The sequence below is a fragment of the Bison bison genome, unplaced genomic scaffold, assembly GCF_000754665.1.
Source record: "Bison bison bison isolate TAMUID 2011002044 unplaced genomic scaffold, Bison_UMD1.0 scf7180017860443, whole genome shotgun sequence".
Taxonomy (NCBI): Eukaryota; Metazoa; Chordata; class Mammalia; order Artiodactyla; family Bovidae; genus Bison; species Bison bison.
Window position 1 is genome coordinate 5,488,234 of NW_011491015.1, and position 9,228 is coordinate 5,497,461.

General features: G+C 49.1%; 1 protein-coding gene across 1 annotated transcript in view; it reads right to left on the reverse strand.

The window, feature by feature from the left end:
• Positions 1 to 3,341: 3,341 nt before the first annotated feature.
• Positions 3,342 to 9,228, reverse strand: part of NTRK3 (neurotrophic tyrosine kinase, receptor, type 3) — a gene marked incomplete at its 5' end in the record, with an annotated part of 300,013 nt that continues 294,126 nt past the window's right edge. The window contains 2 exons of the mRNA XM_010832183.1: positions 3,342 to 4,427; positions 8,427 to 8,585. Coding sequence (XP_010830485.1) covers positions 4,242 to 4,427; positions 8,427 to 8,585 — 345 coding nt within the window. The remainder of the gene's footprint in view (positions 4,428 to 8,426; positions 8,586 to 9,228) is intronic.

Genomic DNA, 9,228 nt, shown 5'->3' on the forward strand with positions numbered 1-9,228 from the left:
CCACCAACAACCCCCAGACCTAATCATCACTGAGCCTGTCTGATTTGGCTTCTGTAATCAATATCTTAACCACTGATAAGGCTCCCTCCTTCTCCTCCTTACCTATCTTTTATTTTCCTTCTTATTTCTAACAAGCAAGTCTAAAAAAAAAGTGTGAACATAACACAACATTTTTTAACTGAAAGAGACCTTAAGGATAACCATTCCAACTTTCTAAATGCCTCAGACGGGAAACAGGACAATCTGCGAGACTAGTTGACTTGGCCAACATCCCCTGAGAAACTAGAGCAAAGCCAGAAATCTCAGAGGTCTTTCCACCACTCCATGTCATCATCTAACTTCCCATGTATCCTGTGCTCTCTAGGCAAGACTGACCTGCTTTTGCTTCTGAGTTGAGTCTCATACACTCAAAAAATGGGCTGGCTGGCTGTTCTACCATTGGTGTTGGTTTTGTAGTATTTAGCACCAAAAATAGTTGCACTAGTGTAGTCCGCAAAGTAAGCATCAGAGGAGAAAGAGAGTCATGGTCAACCTGAACCCAGAAGGACCAAGGAACCTTTGCCTCCCGTAGGAGGTCTCTTTCCAGGGATGATTTGCACACCATCTTCTGAGTGGAGGAAATATCAAGATTTTTGTCTGTTAACTAAACAAGGCTTTGTGACCCTCAAGATCCACTCAGAGATCAGAGGACAGCATTGGGTTCACCACCAAAGTCAAGAACTGGAAAGGCCCCTGGCCATGGCACCCTATTCCCAGGTGGGCATCTAACAGCAACTCACTCACACTCAGTCTGGGGAGGACCAGGTGAGGAAGGCGTGGCAGGGAGACCAGCCTGGGGGACCTCACGCATCCACCACAGCTACAAAGGAGCTTGCATGATGCTATGCCCCTTCCCAGTCACTCTGGCATGGACTTCTAAACTGTGAAGTTTGGTAGCGGGCCATGAGATTGAACTAGATGGGGGTGGCCATATTGGCTAATGGAGTGTCATTTCAAAGCCCATCTAACCACCTCCAGCTCTTTAAAAATAAATAAGCAAATAAATAACCCTTTACCAGGGCTTTTTGAGTGTGCAGGGAGGCTAGGAGGGTGAAGGAGAACTAAAGTGACCTCGAGCGCTTCAGCCCTGCAGCGTTGTGACTGCCAAGGAGGAGAGGAGAGTCTTTTTGGAAGCCACCCACGTTCAGAAGGATGAACCCTCTGAGGCAACTGCCCCCACCCACTCAGGGTCTACAGAGGGCACCCCCTGGCAGTCCAGAGTGGCCCTGAGAAAAAGGACACAGAGATTTAGGGCTGATTCAAAGAATCTCAGAACAAAGAAGGGGCCAAAGTTGAGCAAGCACATCCTGCCTGTCACAGATAGAGACATGGAGACCCGGGGGGGCCTTCTCAGTCCCACCCCTCTACAGAAGGAAACACCTACTCGGCTGACCCCAGAGCCCCGAGGACCCTTTCCATTGCTGCAGCCCCATCCTCTGCCTCCTTCACTTTCCAAAAAGACTCTTGATGTTTGCTACCCGCCGAGGTTAATAAGTCAATGTGCAGACTCTACAGAGAGCTCACAGTAAGGGCAGCAAGAAAGCAAGCCCTCCCCCTCTGTATCCTTCATCTCGGACTCTCACAGGAGGCAGCTGCCGACACTGGATGTGACGAGAGCATGACCCCCAGGCCAACACAGAGGCCCGCAGGACTAGGACGAGGGAAATCTGACAACACCAGCCTCTGTGTTGGCAAAGGAAATGCCTTCTTTCATCAGGCCAGGAGGACTCAGCACCCTGTATTGAAACCTTGCTGCATTCTGAATTCCCAGTGGCCCACTGATCCCTTCTCACCTCCCCATCTTCAAGACCACCAGAGACTCTGAGGTTCTAGGAACGTAGGTTCCAGGAACACACAGACAGGAAGATGGAAGCCACGCAGTGTGTGCTGGGGGGTTGGGGAAGAGGCAGCAATAGGAAACTTGGGGACTCATCTCTCGCTAAGAGAAATCTCCTCCCAGGACCTCCTGACCATTCCCTCCTGGAACATCTGTCTTTCATTTAGCTAGGACCAAACCAGACCATAGAGTTCAACCCAGCATCAGCAGCCCTGGAGCGGCCCGAGAGGTCAACTGCCATAGGACAGCACAGGATTCCTTTGAGGTGGTCCATCCCAGGAGCTCTTCTCAAAAGTCCCAGGGGTGGGGAGCACAGCACAGTGAGAAAGCCCACACCCAACTCCGACTCCCTCCCCACCCCTCGCAGCCCACTCAGCAGCCTTGCCCATCCCCGAGATGCACCCGTGCCCCACCATCTGAGCGCTGCTCTTTTCTATCAGAATAAAAATATTTGTGGGTCTTAAAAAAAGAAGCAAAGCCACAAACACAGAATTCAGTCTCCCGAACCCTACACAGGATGACTGTCCAGCAGCTGACCAGAACGTCCAGGCTGCCGATTGTCCCTTAAGCTGGCAGAGAGGGAGGCAGGTCAGGGGACCTGGAGATGCCAGTTGGGCAAAAAGCCAGTCCATTCGGTAGCTCTGTGCCTGGGGCGAGGTGGAGGGGCCGGTGGCCTGGGAGAAGCACAGCCTCTCCTCCCCCGCGGGAGGGCTCCCTGGGGCCAGGCTGTCGGTTTCACGGGCCTCTTGTGGTCATGGGTCAGGGGGCCCAGAGACCCACCCCATCATGGTCCTTGACAGCGGCCACTGAGAAGGCAGTGATCCCCCTGGTGCCGGGGCAGAGGCAGCTGGCCCCAGCCCAGATGCTTCTTCATTCTCTCTCCCTGGTCAGGGCTCCGTCCTCATTAAGATGCCCAGCCTGCAGCGGTGGCCATTGGACGCCTCCCAAAGCAGCCTCGGCCCCTCCCCCGCCCCCAGCCCACAAAAGCGATTCCTCAGCCCCTGCATTTTCACAGCGGCTCAAAGGCAGATGCATCAATCCTTCCAGGGGCTGGAAACGTGAGGGGAATGCCAAGGGGCCAGGTGCAGGTGCCAAATAGATTCCCCCTGCTGGCTCCTGCCCACACCATCACCTGACTCTCTGAAACAAGCACTGCCTGTGCCTCTGGCTGGACCTGGCCCCCTTTCCCAGCAGCGGGGTTTACCTGGGGCTTAACAGAGCTCCCGAGAAGTGGGAGCTAGAATCTAGAGGAGACAGGATGAGACACGGAGGACCCAGAGGGGCACACCTTCAAACACCTGCGAGGCATGAACTCTCCTGCTGTTGGAACCCTGCTACATCCACATTTACAGACAACACGGGGGATGTCCAAAGCCCCCCTTATCTCCCCAGCAGCCTGAATGTGGGAGGCAAGGCCAAGGAGTCTTTGCCTGATGGAAAGACAGAAGGCAGTGCCATGACAGGGTTCAGATTTCGGCTTTTAATTCTGTGGCTCGTTAAATCCAGAAAGTCCAGTTTTTGAAGTTCAGAGGATAGATGACACCTCTCTCAGATTTAGAAAGGAAGGCGCGGTTGACACCCAGATGGATGTAGTCCACTGTCGCCATGGTTTCGTGTTTTGCTGTTGTTTGTTCAGCGTTTACCTGTAGGCGCCATTGTTGACTCCCCAAAGCATGAGGACTGTACTTTCCAGAAAGGACAAGTTAGAAAATCGTCCGGAAGTGGTGGAGAGGAGGAAGGCGGTGGAGACGATGGTCAGGGGAGGCGTGAGGTGTTCCAGCGGCCCCTGGTCTGGTGTTCTTTCCTTTCTGACCCTGTTGACACGGTCTGCCCATGCGCCTGTGTAGAGCTTGAGGCTAACACACCTGTGCAGGTGATCACACCCACGCAGAAGTGGTTGGCACTCCTCCCCAGCTCCTCCCATCCCAATACAAAGATTGTCTCTCTGCATCTTTAAGATCTTCCGCTCTCAAAAGACAGAGCTGAAGAAATACAGGCCACAGCCTACACCTACGCAAATTTCCAATTGCGTTCATAATATATAAGATTTTCTGGGTTGTCATTACAGTCTTGCGGTTTCTGTATCAGCAGCTTCTCTGTGCATTAGAGAAGAGGGAATCTCTCTGTAGATATAGATAGATAGATAGTTAGATATATAAATATATATATATATATGCCAAACTGCCTTACAGGGTTTTTCTCTTTCTTTTTCAGTGTTGTATGTGTAGCAGGCACTTGAGTTTATATGAAGATGTTTGCTTCAGTCAAGGATGGAAGAAAATAGTCTGTGAGGTGGAAAAGAGGGATGGGGTGAGGCCAGGAGAGAAGAGGCAACAGAATATGGATTTGTGACCACCGGCCACTGCTAGCCAAGGATGTCCAGGTAGATGGGGGTGGCTTTCCCCAAAGCATGGAGGATCTTGTAGATCTCCTTGATGTTCAGCCGCTGCTGTGGTTCCCTCTGCCAACACCCCAGCATGACATCATACACCTCTTTGGGGCAGACTCGGGGCCGCTCCAAAACACGGCCTTGGGTGATGCACTCGATGACCTGGAAAAGGGGAAAGAACAAGGAAGTCATGGCCAATGCTCAGCTGTAGCCCAGCGGCTTAAGCTCAGCAGAAGGCCACAATTTCAGTGATGCTCTTCAGTGGAGACTGGGCTGGAGATCAGAGTTGCTCGTCTGTCCTGGGCATGAGTTCCAAGTGCCAGGACCCAGCATTGGCTGGTCCAGGCCCCTGCTGCCCTTTGCACTCCATCTCTGCTTTTTTAAATTGGAGGATAATTGCTTTACAATGTTGTGCTTTTTTCTGCCATACAACAACGTGAATCAGTCATACACACACACACACACATACACACACACACTCAAGGACTGCAGCCCACCAAGTTCCCCCGTCCATGGAATTCTCCAGGCAAGAATACTGGAGTGGGTTGCCATTCCCTTCTCCAGGGGATCTTCCCAACTTAGGCACTGAAGCCAGGGTGTATATATATATATCCTCTCCCTCTTGAGTCTCTTTCCTAACACCCCCATCCTGCCCCTCTAGGAGGTCATCACAGAGCACCAGGCTGGGTGCCCTGTGTTATATAGCAACGTCCCACTATCTATTTTACACATGATGTGACAACATATATGTCAATTCTACTTTCTCTGTTTCTTTAAAAGTCCTTAACACTGGGACCAACTGTCTGATTCACCACTGTCGAGCTGGGTGGCCAGAGAAAGTCAACTGGCCTCATAGGATCTCAGCATCCTTACCTGTAAGATGGGTACCATCCCTTGACCAGCTCGTTTAAGGACCCATTGAGGAGGAAAAGGGATTGTCTGACTCAGTGTACCAAAGGGAAGGCCACAAGGAGGAACAGGAAGAAAGCAGATAACGTATAGTTGGACCATCCCCAACTGGAAACTCAGGACCATGCCTGTAATTTGTGGTTGGAGTCCAATTCTTCAGAGTGATTTCTTTGCTGCCACTGTGAATTTTTAAGATTCCATCTTCCAGTTCTCAGGTTATTTGAACTTCTTCCTAACTCTCACTATGTAACCCTGGTCAGCTTACTGACTCCAAACTACAGTGTCCTCATTTGAAGAAAAATTGTGATGATAAAAACACACAGAATCATCTCTAGGCAAGTGCTTTCCTGGTGGTTCAGTGGTAAAGAACCTGCGTGCCAACCCAGGAGATGCTAGAGACTTGGGTTTGATCCCTGGGTTGGGAAGATCCCCTGGAGGAGGGCATAGCAACCCACTCGAGTATTCTTGCCTGGAGAATCCCATGGACAGAGGAGCCTGGCATTGCAAAGAGTTGGACACGACTGAAGTGACAGCATGCATGCATTTCTAGTAGAGAACGTAAAAAGTATTATTGGGTTGGCCAGAAAGTTTGTTTGGGTTTTTCCTTAGAATGCAGTGGAAAAATACGAATAGACTTCTTGGCCAGCCTCACATTTCCCCCTTTTGTCCCCATTAGTCTATCTGTAGTCTTTTTTACTTATTTATTTATTTTTACTTTTTGAATGTGTCACATGGCATGTGGGACCTAGTTCCCTGACCAGGGATCGAACCCACGCCCCCTGCACTGGTAGATGGACTCTTAACCACCGGGCCAACAGGGAAGTCCCTGTATGTGTAGCTTTTATCTCCCTAGGCTGCCCCCAACAGCACCTTGTCTGCAGCGTAGCCTCATGTCACTCTGGGGCAGCTTGTCAAACAATCCCTGTGTCAGCACTTTCTTGGTCCTGGTCTTCCCAGTCTGCAAAGGCCCACTAGGCTCTGTTCTTGGCCAGTCTGATAGATCTCCTGCTGCTCATGTTCCCTGTTTTTATTTGAGCCTTGTCTCCATCCTCTATTACCTTCACCTCCGTGAAAAGAGGTCTAGTGGAAACTGAAGGAGTGGCTGCTAGTGCTAATATTAAAAGCACTGGGATGTCTCCTCCTCTCCAGATTGCCAATTTGATAGAGAAATTCATGATCGGTGACTTCTAGGACTTGATTGCTGGGGTGGGTGGAGTAGACAAGGTAACTGGAGGCGGGGGGAGGGGCCGGGGAGGTAGGAAGCCCATCTTCAAGGCCAATGTCTAACTGAGGAATGTCAGAAATGACCTCGTTTGTGATGCTGAGGCAGATTAGATATCCAGGACAGATTGTCTGTTGAGACCAATAGAACCCTCAGCCCAGAGTCCCCTTTCCACTGGAGCCACCAAACTACATGGGGGCTGTGATCAGGATGCTTTGTGTGCCTGAGTAATGCAAATGTGCCAGGATGTATATACACATGGATATGTGTATATGCATTCGTGTGTGTGTGTGTGTGTGTGTGTTTACCACCACCCCCTACCCAGGAAAACAATAGTTATGTATGTGTACGTGTTAGCCTCTCAGTCATGTCCAACTCTTTGCAGTCCCATAGACTGTAGCCCACCAGGCTCCTCTGTCCATGGAATTCTCCAGGCAAGAATACTAGAGTGGGTTGCCGTGCCCTTCTCCAGGTTATTTTCCTGACCCAGGGATTGAACCCAGGTCTCCTAAATTGTAGGCAGATTTTTTACCATTTGAGCCACCAGGGAAGCCCATGAGGCACCATAACAAATGAGTTTTGATATACACACTTTCATTTTTTTCTAGAAAAGTTGTTAAAATGTATTTTCCTTCTTTGGGAAATGTCGTCAGGACCCATTCCATTTCCAAATGATAACATATTATAAATTTAAAGAAATGCCTTCTTTTCAGCCTTTGATATTTACTTAATTAAATGGTCAGGGTACAGGAAAGCCAACATGAACATAGCTTCCAAAAAGAAAGACACTTTCTGGAATATTCAGATAGGATTCTAATATTAAAAGGTCCTCCTCATGTTCATGTTTTCCCAGAAAACAGACCATAGACTGCAATCTTTTATAGTTCTGCTGGGTTGGGAGACCCAGCCCTTTACTGCCTACAAACTGGACTGAGTTCCCTGGGGCAACACAAGTCACTGAGAAGCATCTTGCTCTGGACCACAGCCCAGGCCTTCTCCAGGCGGAAGCTTTCACCTCTGAGACCAGGCCAATCCACTCCAGAACCCCAGGCAGCCCCCCTTCCTTTGTCTTGAATTTCAACAAGTGTTTGTGTGAAAAATACTGAGTTAATACAGGCTAATGTGCTTCGGAAAATGCCTGGCTTTAAACGTGAGCTGTTATTCAATTTGATGGCTAGCACTTTTTATTAATACTGTACATCAAAAGCGTAAAAATGCATAATGTGTATATTACATTTACTATTATGATTCATCTTACTCCCGGAAGTCCACACACAGCTCTGTCAGTGCGTGAAATGTGCCTTCCCCATCCACCTTCCAGCGCATCTCTGGGCCTGGCCTGCCTAAAGCCTCTGGGGACCCAGACGATCTGGTGTACTTAGTGGTAGGTGTTTCCACAAGACGGCACAGTTGAAAAACCTCATAGTTGTTTTTTTGTTTTCACTTTCTGTCTTAGTGAAACATTTGTGATTTTTTAAGTGTAGCAGAGCAAACAGAACTGTGCCTTGCATCTCAATGTCGACATCTGATTTCATGCTCTCCTGACAACCACAGCACACTTCCTACAGTTATGCTTTTTTTTATTTTTCCTATCAAGAAGGTCTCTCTCCTGCTTCTGCCAACATTTGCTCTGCTAGCTTCAAACCCTACCCAGTGTTTTGCACACTCTTGTCTAGCTGCTGGCTTCAGGTATCTTTTATCAGCCTCCCACAAATCAAGGTTCCCACCTGCCCCTTTCTTTCCTTTTTTTAAACTTTTTGTTTTATATTGGGGTATAGACGATTAACAGTGTTGTGACAGTTTCAGGTAAACTCAGGCAACTCAATCATACATATACATGTATCCACTCTCCCCCAGTCCCTCCCATCCAGGCTGCCCCATAACACTGAGCAGAATTCCTTGTGCTGTACAGTAGGTCCTTGTTGGTTATCCATTTATAATATAGCAGTGTGAACATGTCCATTCCAAACTCCTTAACTATCCCTTCCCCCAACCCCATCACTCCTCCCGGCATCTGCCCCCTTCCGTACTTCTGTGTTTGAGAGCTGGAACCATGGCTGCTTTCCGTAGGTGAAGATCTCCCAGAGAATCACCCCAAAGCTCCACACGTCACTCTCCGTAGTGAACTTCCGGTACATGATGCTTTCGGGGGGCATCCAGCGAATCGGGAGCATGGTATGTCCTCCCACCTAAAAGGGGCCGAGACAGAAGCACACACAGAGTGACCCAATGACCAGAATCAGTTGCATCAGTCTGCACTCTTCATCTGAAGATGCCCTCTTGATGCATCTTATTCTAAGATAGCCAAATGGGATGCAACTTTTGTGTCAAAAGGCCAGTGGAGATGCTGACCTCCAAGCCCTAGGATGCTAGAGGCAGCTAGGGTAGCAATTAGAGATCACACCTAAGGGAAGGTAGGCTCCTTGGCATGGAAGGTCAAGAAAGATTACAAGACGATTTGAAGTGGGAGAGAGGGTTTCAGAATCTGGTACTACAGTCAGATCTAACCTTAAGAAGGAGTCCAGAAGGAAGTCACAAAATCACTGAGCGAGGCTAACAAGTCTCAGAGGATTTGCAAACATTAGGTTAGACTCCTTGGCCAAGGAGGTTAAAGCACAATGTGGTCGATGTGCACCTAGTCTGTAGAACTATGGCTTTAGCATGTATCTGACAATCTTGAAATTCTCACTGCAACTTAGGGCTTGGAGAGAAAGGGATAGGGAAGTTCAAAAGCATGAAATCAGGTGGACTACAAGAGAATTCACAACCATTCTTAGCAAGATCGCAAAAGCCAGGAAGGAGAGTGTTTTTTAAAGTAAGCCAAGGAAGACA